The sequence below is a fragment of the Schistosoma mansoni genome, chromosome 3 (assembly GCF_000237925.1).
Source record: "Schistosoma mansoni strain Puerto Rico chromosome 3, complete genome".
NCBI lineage: Eukaryota > Metazoa > Platyhelminthes > Trematoda > Strigeidida > Schistosomatidae > Schistosoma > Schistosoma mansoni.
The window spans coordinates 23,426,155-23,441,919 of NC_031497.1; the positions used below are offsets into that span (position 1 = coordinate 23,426,155).

At 33.9% G+C, this 15,765-nt stretch overlaps 1 protein-coding gene across 1 annotated transcript in view; it reads left to right on the forward strand.

The window, feature by feature from the left end:
• Positions 1 to 15,765, forward strand: part of Smp_197450 (phosphatidylinositol transfer protein) — a gene marked incomplete at both ends in the record, with an annotated part of 47,373 nt that overhangs the window by 12,568 nt on the left and 19,040 nt on the right. The window contains 5 exons of the mRNA XM_018799706.1: positions 2,845 to 2,931; positions 4,793 to 4,912; positions 5,626 to 5,700; positions 6,925 to 7,099; positions 7,865 to 7,976. Coding sequence (XP_018651469.1) covers positions 2,845 to 2,931; positions 4,793 to 4,912; positions 5,626 to 5,700; positions 6,925 to 7,099; positions 7,865 to 7,976 — 569 coding nt within the window. The remainder of the gene's footprint in view (positions 1 to 2,844; positions 2,932 to 4,792; positions 4,913 to 5,625; positions 5,701 to 6,924; positions 7,100 to 7,864; positions 7,977 to 15,765) is intronic.

Below are 15,765 nucleotides of genomic sequence, written 5' to 3' on the forward strand. Positions count from 1 at the left end.
ACTCACTATACGGTGAATTCGAGCTCGGTACCCGGGGATCCCACTTCTATCCCATAAAACGCTGTTGATGATAGTATCCGGCCAGTGAATGTTGAGTATTTTGCGTAAACAACTGTTTATAAATACTCGTACCTTCTTGACGATGGTTGTAGTAGTTCTCCACGTTTCAGCTCCATACAGTAGGACTGTCTTGACTTTCGTATTGAAGATTCTGACCTTGAAATTGGTTGAGAGTTGTTTTGAGTTCCATGTGTTCTTCAATTGTAGAAATGCTTCCCTTGCTTTGACAATCCTCACATTCACATCTGCATCCGATTCTCCTTGTTTATCAATGATACTTCCCAGGTACGTGAATGTTTCCACCTCTTCCAGAGTTTCTCCATCAAGTGTGATTGACTTGGTGTTCTCCATGTTGTATTTAAGGATGAAATGAGTGGAAATCACTATATTTATGTGATTCCGGAGAAAAACTAAGCAACTAATAAGAAGAGAATCCAATTATACAGAAATATCTTATTCCATAATTAGGATGTTAACTCAGGTCAATAAGCAATAAACAAGCACATTGAAATCAATCCAATTTATCAATCAATCAAGAAAATTATGCAGAAACATAGGAACAAAAATCAAACCAATGGAAGGTACAACCAAAACAAAAAAGTAAACAATGAGAGATTTAAGGTCAATAAGAACCAATCAACATTGAGGTGCACAGGGCAAGCTGCGAATCACATGTAGAGAAATTCAAACACTTCACTTCTACCCGAAGTTTGTGCTGATGATGTCGTTCAGAAGGACGATGAAAGCTCCACGACCAAACCATCCAGCTCAGAGAACAAAACTCCATCAAAATCACCCACCTGAGCTACAAATCTTCTCCACCATCTCACTATATGTCTTTATTCTAACTGCCATTTAAAAGCTAGTTGAACGTTATGCTAATAGATATAAATCTGTATAAATAATATTCTATGTATCTAAATGTATTATATAATTATTTTCAGTAACGGGAAAAAGGATTAACTGTTTTGATTTGTTTTTTTTTCTTAAAATAATTTTGGACACATGTATATCTCATGGAAAACTGTACTACATTGTTTCCTTTTTTTATTGGAATTTGTAACAGTCTTTTTTATCTGGTTTAAAATTTAGTTGTAGGGTTTTTAAATAAAGTTTTGTGGGTTTATTGACAGTGTATTTATCATTTTGTATACTGTACATTGTTATTCGAGCACTCACTGTGTTTAGTAAGTCTTAGTTCCCATAAATTGGATACTATTGATTTTATTGAAAACTATAAGGCGGTTTTAATTTGAAAAAATCATATTACCTCAAGCCTTAAGATGATTTGATAAGGTAAGATTTATAGATGAAAGATGCTAAGAGTCGAAAGGTATAACTGTTCTAAATTCTTCATGTCCCTATCCTTTTTCTCTTTCCAAATTTATTTCACTGTATTATACTCCTTCAATAACATCTTCAAACCCTAATCTTTCACATAATGCTTATACTCTTACTACTTCTACCACTATGGGATTTGAATCGACAACTTCATCTCTGTGTTAATGTGGTATGGCAACTCGAACTGGTGTACGTACGTACGAAGTTCTACGTTGTGACTGACTGAATGTTCAATTATTACTGATTTTCGTTAATCATATCATTGTTATCATATTGGAACAAAGAATTACGATAATAATTTATCACTCAATTTTTAAAGTTATTTTCAGTCTAATTCTTGGTGATAATCATAGTTTTATAATGTTTTGGGAAAATTTGCATAAGAAATAGGGTCATACTATTTCATTTCACTTAAGGTAGATTTTTTAAAAGTGATAATTTCATGAAAAATCTAATCTATTTTTAATTCAATAATAACCGTTTCTACACAGTATTTATATTATAGAACTGTATAGTCTAACTTGTGAAAAGTTAATCCAACTATTTAACATATCAATAATTATTAAACTAATCCATTCATATCTGGATGGTGATTGAAAGCTATAGGGATAACTGATTTTCAAATACTAGTTCAAATCTATTTGCAGTCTCGCTATTCTTCTTCTTCTTCTTCTTCTTATTATTATTATTATTATTATTATTAAGCTCATCATTCACTCATGCAAAATAAATCATTTTCTGATAACATATTGTTTCTGGGTCTTCTCAGTTTTATCCATTCTATGATAATTTTAACCATAAATCCAATTAAAGAAACAATCTCATAAATCTGAAGTCATCCAGTTTACGTCATTCTGATAATTGCTTTCAATGATATAATAATTTAACTATTCATATTGTTTTATTTATCACATATATATGTCAATGATCAAAATTCAACTCTTTAGATAGCATATTGTTAATCGTTTTTTCTAATAATATCTTTTAATTTATTTAATAATTATAATTTATGCTTTAGTGAAAAATTAATTTCGGTCACCGGTTCAGTGGTCTATCGGTTAAGTGCTCTGGTGCGAGACTTGTTAGGTCCTGGGTTCGAATCTCGCGAGGCGAGATCGTGGATGTGCACTGTCGAGGAGTCCCACAATAGGACGAAACGACCATCAAGCAGTGCTTCCAGGTTTTCCATGGTGGTCCAGCTTCAATTGACTCACGCTTTCAACAGTAAAATAGATGTTATTAAAAGAATGGGGCTAATTTAAATGCATTTTTGTAGTCTCTAAACACAGTGTTATTTAATCTCTTCATTTTTCTTCATAGTTAACAATATAAATATTTGCTTTTGTTATTTGAGTGAAACAGTAAGATCAAAATGGACAAGTTTCTCAATTTCCAATTAAAGGAGTAATAATAGTAATAATAACTATTATTTTGTTTTTACAGAACAAAATTTATGGGCTGATTTTAAGAAATTAGAAGCGAACAATTTTGAACTTGATGATTTTGAACCTTTTACAGCACCTTGTGCAGGTTAGTGTTACTTTGTCATGTATATGCATACCCTTTAATCTGGGATATGACAACCTGATTGTTCAAAACATTTAATACAGGCTTAAGTCTATACTTCACTGTTGACTGTATTCAATGGATGTACTGGGTAAACTGTTTGGAATGAGTTCGTATTTTAGCATCTAAGTATTCTGAATAAAATGTTAAATAAAACACTAAAAGATGATTGAGAATATAATAGAAAAATGACATAATATAAAAAGGATCAGAAACTATCACACTATCTATGCATTAGGATAGATTAATGGTTAAGAAGATAGGTTCAAGGTGTAGGAAACTTGTTTCCAAGGCTTTTATAAACGTAAGAATGCGCCCCTGAAAATTTTTATTCAAAGATTTAAAGGCTGTTTTAAGGTCAATTACTATTAGTGCAAAATCGCTTATCATTAAAAAACTAACCTCATGATTCCACATAGGCCTCGAAACTGTATATACGATTAAGTCACTTCTCATTGCTTTCACCGATTCACATTTGTTTGAATACAAATATTGAGAGCAGTTTTCGAACAATTCAGTCACGTTTATTGATATGTGTGCTTAAGTGACTTGGGAATTCATTGGTGTTACTTATTCTGTTAGACAAGTTGAGCAGAAGACTATGCTCATCAATAGAAAAATATCAATGAAACAGGTCATAGTATGGTGTATTCTATTTACGTTGACTGATATAAGTAGTATATAGCACCAATCGAAAGTGGAATGCATACCAGCAGAAGATTAAGAAGATTCAATTAAAGAGAATATAGAGTAATTGTAATAGCAACAGAATTGAAAGAATCATGAAGCATGCGAAGGACAACTGATGGAAGATATGCAAATAATTTATTTAGTGTATGGTTTTGTGAAAGCACTCTGTAATTTTGTATTGAACAATAAAGTGGTTTTTCGTACCTGACTGTTTCTTCAGTACAATAGGACTGACTCCAAAACAGCTTTGTAAATTTCCACAAGAAAATGTTTAGGGGTACATCCCAAAGTTTGTGAAAGCCTTGGTCATCAGAAAGTTCAAACCTCCTTTTTATCAGTGGGAACAACTTTTTCTTACCTTCAATCTGTTTTCGTAATCTTTAAACCACTTCAATGCCTTAGATGGTGTGATAATTGGTTATTCTTTTCAGTTTATCATCTCTCTCTCTGTTACATTCTTAATTATCACGTATTATTTCTTATACATTTTATTTAATTCAACTTTGTTTTGGACAGTATCTAAGTGTCTGGATAACTGAACATGTGATCCAATTGTTCGAGATAATTTTTCTGAGGGGTAGGGGTACGCATTTCATTTTCTAGATGAACTCCATCTTCTCAGTACGATTTCAAAATTTATTAGCGAAATCAATCGTTTTAAGATTCGCTAAAATGTTTCGACTATTTTGGGACTTCTGTTACAAACAATTGTCATCAAGAAAAATAAGTCATTTCAATGATGATAAGTTTTTAGTTTTATAATCTGTAAAACTAAATTGGCAGAGAACAAAAGTATTTCCGGCGTGAATGCAAAGAGATTATTTGGGTAGATCGCGTATATTCTGTCGTTGCAAGTGTTAACTCTTACATTCTAACATAATCTTCTCTGTTTTGTGTCCACTACAGCATAGAGCTAAGGTTTTAAACTGCCTAAATCTTTTTTAGGTATAATGAAACAGTCCTGTAGTACTGTTTACTTTGAAGAGGTCCTTTAATTGATATTAGTTTACGAAAACAAATAACTCGAAATTTCTTCGTGATTTCACGATGATTATTATTGTCACTGAATTGTTTTGTGTTAGATGTGTAATAAAGTACCAATAATAGAGTTGTTATATTATCTTTTCTTTTACAGAATCCGATGATGATACTAGGTCATTTATTACATGTTGTAGCGATCTTACTGGGAATACTGATTATGCTTCCCCTCTTGCGTCAAATTTTCAGAGTTTTGATAATCCAGGAATAAAATCTTGTAAGCTACATTTTTATAATCATGGTTTCACAATACATAGGACGCATAAACCGGTTGGAAACTAATCTCAGTAATTTCCGTACATTCATGTAGCAGATGGTGAATCATTTTATCTAGTACGTAGCCTTTGCAGTTTACCTCTATAGTTGGTGGTTATACTGGAAAAGCTACTTTTTAAAAATCAAACTCAAGCAAAGTCAACAAAGATGCAATCAACCTGGAAACCAAGTTTCATGTTTTGTTTAATGTTTTTGAGTCAAAATAGCAAGAAATTTTTAATCAGGGTTTCCTATTTAAGCAAGCTCTTATTGTTTACAATTGATTGATCGCTGGGTGATGATCAATGTCAAGTGTGTCAGGTCCTCCTTAGTGCAGATCAACTTCTATCGACCAAGTTGTAGTGTTGCCAATAGTCTAGGTGACTCGGCATCGCGTGCACTATGTTGTTGACTACCTCCAATCACCATCTCAAGTTCATATTGTTCTTGGTAGTTTGAAATGTTTCACTCTGTACTTCATTGTAACAAATTACAACCTTATTATTCATATCACGACTTTTTTGGAAAAGTTGATTTGTACAAGAATCACCAGCGAATAATTTGATCATGAAATTGCGTAAGAGAGATATGGTGTGTGAATAAAATTAAACTTTTCGATGAAGCAAAATGATTAATTTATATGTTTTCGTCCCCTTTTACTTTTCTCCTTAATAGGCTTTAACCAAAAACCTGTCTCTGGTATTCAACAAAATTGTGGTAAACTAGTCCTTATATTAGTGATTCATGGTGGTAAGTGTTTCTTTTTTTTAAAAACATGATCGAGTTTACATACTGTAAAAGAATTACGGAGGTTGTCCGATACGCGATTTATGTCAGGAACTGACTTTACCTATACAACCACTAAAAACCATAGTTCATTTGACTAATACTTCGCCGTTATCAACTATTGTAATACAAATGATCAAACTTTAATAGTTTTACCAAAGCTTTCTCACTTTAAGATTCATAAGGATCAGTTGTGTTTATTTATTTCGTGATTAAACTTCTTTCTGTATTTTGTGATGATACTGTCTAGATCATGTAAACCTCAAGATAAGACCACCTAACTGAAAGAACACAACTTCAATAAAATTGTTCTGTTGAGCTACAGGCTCTCACCATATCAAAATAAATTATGCACTTATCATTCCGCCGTGTATAAATCTCTTAGTTTACTTATTTATATTACGTTTAATCTAGTTGTCGACCAATGAATTGCTTTACTACTATCAATGTATTCTAGCTCCCGTCTACTTACTACACATTTGATTGATGAAACATTTACTGATAATTTATAATTCATTTATTTAAATACATAAATATTGGTACAAGGAAGCACCAGATACATATGCGCCGCACAAATCTCGTTTGATTTGTGTGAGGGCTGTGATACTGCCCGGGTGCCCACACCGAAACAGGTGGTTTTCTTAGGGAGCCACACCCTGAGCCTTCGACCCAAAGGTTTGATCTATAAGGAAATAGAGCAACCTGAGGAGATGCATTTCCATGGTGGCCGGTGACCAGCGATTGATTCATACGCCACTTTTTCCTTCAGGACACTGGAGCCCATGTTCACCATTTGTTTGGAATCAGGGTTTTCCAACTCCTCTTGGTGGATCTTCCATGTCCACGAACCTGGTTAGAGCGCCGTACATTCGATTTTCGTCCTCCCAATTTCGTAAACAACAGTAATGCCACGAGAAGACAGTGAGTATTACTTCCTTGGCAGAGTCTGTATACGCGTGGTCATGTGAGAGCATTTGGAGAGGGAGAGCGGAATCTCCCCACTCTCGGCCGTCCCAGGGCATTTGGGGGCACTGACTAATAATGAAACATCCTCATTGCATACAAGTCCTTACTTATAATATTTACTATCTATATTTTTTGATATTGTTGGATTGAAAACAAAACATTTCCAACATAACATATCTTATATTCTTTCCTTTTACTGTATTTAAAAAAAAATCTATTCAGGTTGTATACTTGATTCAACTTACGATTTAACTACAAAGCGTTCCGATATTTTAACTTTTCGAAAAACAATCGAAACAGTAACAGCTAATCACTATCCAACATTACATAATCGAATAGCTGTAAAACTTGTGCCATGCCCTACAGAAATCGGTGATATATTCCGATTATTCTCCAAGTATGTTTATATTTCTTTTTTTTTTCAAATTATTTTTTCTTTATCTATTTTCTGTAGTTCAATTAAAACAGTACACTAAATATTGTTGTTAGGAAACGGGTACTAGGTAAGGATGGCAAATTGATTGATGAAGTAGTGAAACTTCATCAGTTGAGATGGCTGGGACACGTGTTACGTATGCCCAACCACCAGCTGCCCCGACGTGCAATGTTTCAAGGTGTAGGAATGGGTTGGAAGAAAGCTAGAGGCGGCCAGACCAAAACGTGGCATAAATCCATGAAGTCGCTGACAAGTGGACTGAGCCATGTTGGTAGCTTCAGACTACCTGGTTGGGATCTGCGAAATGATAGCAACCGATGGTTGGAGACCTTGAATGACATGGCTCAAAATCGTTTGCAATGGCGAAGGTGCATAGACTCTTTGTGTTCTGCTATATTCTAATCTTCTTAATTCTTCATGTTCCTATCCTTTTTCCCTTTCCAAATTTACTTCATTGGATTATACTCCTTGAATAAGATCTTGAAACCCAAATCTTTCGGATTACTGCTTAAACTCTTACTACTTCTACCACTATGTGGTTTGAATCGACGACTGGATCTCTGTGCTAATGTGGTATGGAAACTCGAACTGATGTACGTACGTAAAAGTTCTACGTTTTAACTGACTGACTAAATATTGTTAATGCAATTAACTATTTATCTCTGTTGAATTATTTCTATAATTAAATTGGTTGGTTTGTGTTGTTTATTTATTTTTTTTCGTAAGACTGAAAGCTTCACCAGATCCTACTAGGCCAATTGAAACTCAATTGTTACGTGATTTCATGCCTTTGGGGAGTATTCCTTTATTTTTGATTAATTCACCTGGATATTCGCGAGTAAGTATGATTTTGACTTCTTATTTGTGATATAATGCTATATATATATATATATATATATACATATATATATACATACATATATATATATATATTTTCATGTCACTTATCAGTTTTCATCAGCAGTCGAAAAATTCCTACGGTTATTTTTTCAACACGATAATTTGTTGGGTAATCAAGAAAGTATATCATTACACAGTTGGTCTGAACCAAGTTTAAATAATTATGCCAAAGCACATCAAATATTTGTGTTTTAATGAATAAATATGTTCATTGTCAGTGGAGCATAATGTGTAACGCATTGAACATCTAAAGCAGAAGATTTTGAGTTTTAGCCTCAGTGTGAACATCGGGATGCAAGTGCATCCAATGGGATAAGATATGCGTCTTGCATTCCACTGCAAGTCGCAATTTATCTATTGTAAAAATCTTGTGGTATAATGGGCATATCGATAAACTCTTCATCGAATGTAAATTTGTCAATAATGCTTGATTAAAATTAAATGTCGACTTTACCATTGCTCAAACCCATACTAATAAAGATGTAATCTCTCAATCGCCAAGACGTGAGAATTACAAGTTTTCTTTGACTACCTAGTAATTTATGATTGCTACTCCATTCTTAGCTAAGGCAACCCCTTCAAATACAGTAGACTGTGTTGGTGGTTGTTTGATCAACCATGACATACATCTAGTAAACGATTCCATTCACGGTCTGCACCTATCGCGTTAGTCTTCAGTATTTTTGATCTTCAGAAAATCCAATTAAAGCTAAACGTCGAAATTAGGTAGTGATATGACGGAATAGAAAGTTGACATTATTTAGATCAATATTTTTCTTAACAATTCAGCACAGACTCCGTTTGATATGACAAATGTGAGCTTTGGTCAGTGTGACAATTGCATTCCCTGTATATTAGTGTGTATGTATTTACAGTAATCCTACGTATTTCTGTTTATATAGGTTATAATAAAGTGTGTAAAAATTAGTATATATATGATTGTATCTCGGTCTACTGACTATGTGAATTCTGACCTGACTTTGGGACTGGTTTGGGGAAGTGTTTTTGAGGAATCAATAAATTTTCATCTCAATAGTATTTCATTTTATCACTTCGCCTCATAGGAATTGCAGTGGTTCCAGATTATTAAATATAGCAAATAAGACCACAAACCCTACAGAGTCGGAACTTTCATTGGGGGTGGCGCAGATTTAACAGATAGTTTTATTGAAGTGTGTTACCTAAAATTTTTCAGTCACTTTACAATGAATGATACTAAATTTTTTCGAAACATACACTTCGTATTTATGATCTATAATCGTCTTGAGCATTAGTTGCAGGTACAAATCTCAACTGTGTATTTTCAAATATCTTGTATGACATAAAAAGTGGTGAACTTATATTTATTTTTAAGAAAATAAACAAAACAATAGTCATCTGTTGGAATTTGTATAATTTACAAACATTCCTATTTATTGACACCTTGATATATCTTAAACAGAGATGGATAGTGGCTAGCAGTGGAATTCAGGACTCACGTTTCAATCTATTTGTGACTCGTCATCTGCATGTACATACATCCAGAGGTGATGTTCACTCCAAGATCGGTACCCAGTACCGTTCGCTCCAAACATTATCGAGTTATTCACTGACCTACTGAATTCAGATAGCTGCTGAATTGTGCAGTTGGGTAGATTTTTATTGGTTGTTTGAATCTTCTCACTGATGTTTAGGGCTGTATGTAATCAGTTTCTTAGTAGCAATATCGAGACAATCCTCACAGGATGCACATATGTCGAAATATATTGACCGATTGCACTCCTAAGCATCAATGGAAAGCTTCAAACAATTGACGCATACGAATTCATGTCACCTCGTTTTCCAGTTTCTATTGTGTAACAAGCCCATTACTTATTTCTTTATATACTAAGCGTCAGCCCCACAAAGCTTTACTTTCATATTATATTACATAGTTATCTTCTGTGTGTGACCTCATAAAAGAGAAATAGTAATCTTGGAAATAAGATCAAAAGTCTAGCGTGAATAGCTTGGTTGAAACTATCTCACAATTATGTTTGGATCGTTTTTTCCTCATTGTAAAAAACGATGAGGTGGTGGTTAACGCCACTTTATATGATTTGTAACTTCACGCTCAGTCCGTACGAAATGTTTTCTTCATTGGTGTGTATCAATCGTTAATAATATTTAAAATTTCAAGTTGCATTTGTTAGTTTTAGTAAAATTCAAACTATTCATCCAATATAATGCTAACAATGATCAAAAAATTTCAAAAGACTTAATAAATTGACACATATTATTGAAAAGCCCCCAAATGCCCTGGTATGACCGAGAGTAGGGAAGGCCCACCCTCTTTCTCGAAATGCTCTCACACGGCCACGTGTATACAGCCTCTGCCAGGGAAGTCTTACTCATTGTCTTCTCGCGGCCAGAGTGTTGTTTACAAAATTGAGAGGACGAAAATTGAATGTCCGGCGCTTTAACCGGGTTCATGGATATGGAAAATCCACCAAAGGGAGTTGGAACATTCTGATTCCAAACCAATGGGGCACATGAACTCCAGTGTCCTGAGGGAACAAATGGCGTATGAATCAATCGTTGGTCACTGACTACCATGGGACTTCATCTCCTCACGATGTTCCAGTGCCTTGTGGATCAGATCTTTTGGTCAAAGGCTCCGGATGTGGCCCCTTAAGAAAACCACCTGCTTCGGTCTGGGCACTCGAGTAGTATCATAGTCCTCACACAATTAAATGAAATGACAATTTTTTATGTGTTGCATATATATCTGGTGCCGTTTTGTACCAATATTTATGTGTTCAAATAAATAATAAATATATATTATTGAAAAATTGTTTCTAACTTGATTGAATAATTGAAGAAGAGAAACCACTGATCTGCTGATACAATATGAAACCCAATAGGATATTATGTCAATTTAATCTGCTTCACTTTGTAAACATAAAACGTAGGGAAGAAAATATGCGGAATATAGAATTGAAATGATTTGATGAGGACGAGGTGACAGAAGAATCTAGCGCAATGCGAATATAAAACTATCTTTTCTGTTATCCGACTGACTTCATCTAGAATATATCAAATTCACCACATAGTTTAGATCAATAACCTTTATTCTGATATGTTGGTTTATTCTGATTACTTTCGCCTTTGTACATAAATTTTATCTCAAGCAATTCTAAGGATCAAATTAGGCTCTACCCTGATACTGTAATCACATTCATACCACGTCCTATATCGCCTTTGATTGACCTATTTAACTGATGATTTTCTTTTGTTTAATTGATGGGTTGAAAATATTAATGATCAATTATCTATAGGTCTGTCCTGTGTACTTACAAACACTTAGTTTAACTTATTCACAGTGGAATAGTAGGTTGCACAGGGTTTGACATTAACTACTTGCTCATTGTAATCCTTGTTACTGTTCCTACCTTTACTAAATAATGTATATATATCGTGATTACTCTTGGCAATAAATCTGACATTTCCACTTATCATCTCCATTGTTGACCTCTTCATCTGTCTGTATTGATAACAACATTATTTAGTAAGTATCATTCCATTGTTTTATACATTTGTATGATTAAATTAAACACTGATAGTCATATACTATTGTGTTAGACATTACATAAAAATTAAGTTAACCTTTGAAAGGTTGTAAATTTTCAAAAAAAAATTACTTATTACATTCGATAAAAATTCGTCGTTTTCTCTTTCTTCTTTAGTTTCTAGTGTGTTTTTTCTGTTTCTTACATCTGAGCATCATGATGAAAACATTGGTTTATTGTTTAGTCTTTTTTTTTCTTTTTTTTTTTAATCATTCGCATATTTTTCATATATATTGTATACATATGAACTATATGTTCATTGTTTTAATCACTACCTAAGGTATTTTGTGCACTCACTTACTTAGATTAAATTTCAAGTAATAATGACAATATAAAATGTACATAAAATTGTGATACAATAGAATAAATGTACATTGAAGAAAATGTTTATAGGCCTTCTGTTATCTATTTCTTAAGTGAAAACTTTGTTTAAATTATGCACACACACAAATACAAATAATGTTTGTACAGATTGTTTTCATTGCGAATTTTTATTTGTGATTATTTAAATATTTTTCATAGTTGAAATCATGAGTCAATTGAAGCTAGACCACCATAGAAAACCTGAAAACACTGGACGGCTGTTTCGTTCTATTATGGGACTCCCCAGCAGTGCCGATTCAGTGTTCTATCGGTTAAGTGCTCTGGCGCGAGATTGGTAGGTCCTGGGTTCGAATCTCGCGAGTGAGGGGTCGTGGATGCGCACTGTTGAGGAGTCCCATAATAGGACGAAACGGCCGTCCAGTGTTTCCAGGTTTTCCATGGTAGTTTAGCTTAAATTAACTTATGATCTCGACCATATAAAATTACTTAAATCTCCACAAAACCCCTTATGATTATTTAAATGTTTACAATTGAGACTACTGAATTTCTATTCGAATTGTTCAGAAATTCACTTAATACTTTTACTGTATTGTTCCTTGTACATTGTCTACTTTTATTGATGATAAAATAGAAAAGATTCCGATTTTAATGTAGATATTGAATGTACAATTTATTCATTACTGAGTAGTAGTGTCATTTTGATTTAGTATTTTAGTGCTCATTGAGTCCTATTGACCAAGCTACAATGTACCCACTAGTCTAAGTGACTCAACATCGCGTGTATTATGTTCAAATGTTAAATGGTTGAAGTTAGTTGACAGCATTCAAATCCTACGAAAAGCACCAGTTCTCCCAAAACTAACAGGTACTCTTTGCTTAATGAGTATCATCTTACTCTCTCGAAATACTCTCACATGGCCACGCGTATACAGCCTCTGCTAGGGTAGTCCTACTCACTACCTCGTGGCGGAGGTGTTGTTTACAAAATTCAGAGGACGAAAAGCGAATGTCCGGCGCTTTAACCGGGTTCGTAGATATGGAGGATCCACCAAGGGGAGTTGGAAAACCCTGATTCCAAACCAATGGTTTACATGGGCTATAAGATCCTAAGTCAACAGATAGTGTATGAACCAATCCTTGGTCACCGACTACCATGGGACTGTATCTCCTTACGTTGCTCCACTTCTTTGTGGATCAGACCTTTAGGTTGAAGGCTTCGGATGTGGCTCCCTATGGAAACTACCCGTTTCGGTATCATAGCCGAAACACAAATCAGGTGACTTGTGTGGAGCATATGTATTCAGTGCCCCTTTGTACGAATGTTTACGTGTTCAAATAGATAAAAATAAAATAAGGCCCACGGTATACTGTCAACTGCCTCTAACCACTTAACAAATACTATTTTGGAAATTCTAAATATCAATTTGTGCAGCACTTTAAAAGAATGTACTGTATGTCTAACATCCTTATTTGATTATTTTCGACAACTAATTGGCGTAAAACACATTGATTGTTACACGGTCTTGTTGAGATATTCTCTCCATCTTTACTTTTCGCTATAGTATTAGTCTGTAAAACACTTCAGATGTTTGATTAGATTTCGCGTAGGTAAATTGTTTTGCTTTAGTAACTGAGTTAACAAATGAGTCTCATACTGTATCGCTTATGTTAGCTAACTATTCAATCGAATATTGCTATATTGTTTTAAGTCAACTGTTTTTCTTCTGTAGGTTCTCTGTTTATTAATACAACCATTTATCTGCCTTAGTAGTAACCTAAAGCTTTACTTCACTATTTGTATTGATTCTTAATTTCCTGTCATGTTTATTTTCGAGATTGAGTTAATCATTCTCTCTTTTTGAGCATATAACGTCCTTGGACGCATGTCTTGATACTATCAAAGTTTTACCAGTTGGTTAACAATGGTAGATAGTAAACACTAGTAATTGGGTTCTATAATAAACGTGACATACTATTTATGTCTAAATAACGCGAGACTATAATTTATGAATGAGCCAATCAGGTTTAATATATCAGGTCTTAAATATTGGCTCGAAATTCATCCACCCAATAGGTTAAATAGCGTTTTAACATTTTAGTTGATTTTAGTTCGTGATGAAAACCGTAAATCGAATTCCTAACCTTAACCATCAACTGTAAATCATAATTCCTCACACTCATATATTGCCCTCAGTTCTAGTTAGTAGGTGGACATTCTCAAGGTCATTTTAGCATTGCTCAAAGGTCATCTATAAATTATAATCTCATCAATTAAACATTTAAAACCTGGAGGCACTGGACGGCCGTTTCGTCCTATTGTGTGACTCCTCAGCAGTGCGCATTCACGACCTCACCTCGCGAGATTCGAACCAAGGACGAAACGGCCGTCAAGCAGTGCTTCCAGGTTTTCCACGGTGGTCTAGCTTCAATTGACTCATGATCTTAACTATATAAACATTTGAATATCTAGTACACATTAACTAAAGAAATTGAGCTAAAGTAACAAAATAAGAATGTTAAATAACAAAGGAATTTAACATATAAAAATGAATTGCACAGAAACAAAATAAAATTATTCGTTCAATGGAAACGGTAAAAAAACGGATACAAATGTTCAATTTCAATTTATCATGTGTCCTAAGGCTAAAATAAAAAAAAAATTAAATTTTTATGATTTTACTTTTATAAAACTTTTCTCAGACTGTTTTCAAAAAAAATCACTTTATATTATCGATTGAATCAGATGATTTAATTTGCCGAAAAGTATTCAAATTACTCTTTAATAATACAGTTTTTATTTTTACCCCTTTGTTTCATAAATTATAGACTCTTCAGTTTCCTTCTTTTTTCTTTTTTGAAAAAAAATTTGGTTGTTCTTTTATTCATCTTTAATTTGATCCAATGTTATTGATTTATGATCTTATTGAGAGAAAGTTATACTTTATTTGATAAAATGGAAAGTAGAACTTTTCTCTTCCTCTCTCTGCGTCTGCATATGTGTGCGTGTGTGTGTATGTATATAACATCATCCTCATGGAGATAATGATAGATACGGTAAAAAATTCTTTTAGTACTAATAACTATCATCAATTGACTCATGATTTCAACTATGAAATTATTAAATTCTCCACAAAACCCCCTCTGATCTATAATCATATGCTCACTAGTGACAGACTTCAAGAAATATTTCCTTGAGTTCTAGTGGGAAGCAGTGACCAGTGGAGTTCTACCAAGTCTTTTGTAGATATATCAACTCACTGAAGACAATTGGTGAACGGTTGCTCAAAATCGTGGATTAGTTGAAATTAGACATTAACACCGTTGGATGCTGGCTCAGTGGTCTATCGGTTAAGTGCTCTGGCTCGAGACTGGTAGGTTTTGGGTTGGAATCTCGCGAGTGCGGGATCGTGGATGCGCACTGCTGAGGAGTCCCATAGTAGGACGAAACGGCCGTCCAGTGCTTCCAGGTTTTCGATGGTGGTCTAGCTTCAATTGACTCATGATTTCAACTATGAAATTACTAAATTCTCCACAAAACCCCCTCTGATCTATCATTTATTTGTATTATTTTTGATGTAATGTAACAGTAAAGAGTTATATAAGAACTTTTGTCTAAATTAGAGCGAATAGTTTTACAGTATTTGAGCGGCGAGTTGATGTAAGACGTTAAATAGGTAGAATATATTTGTAAAATCTCAGCGAATGAATTTGAAGTAAATCCAACATTTCGCCTGGCAATCTGGTCCAAGCTTTTCATAGTACCTTGAAAAAGCTTGGACCAGATTGCCGGGCGAAATGTTGGATTTACTTCAAATT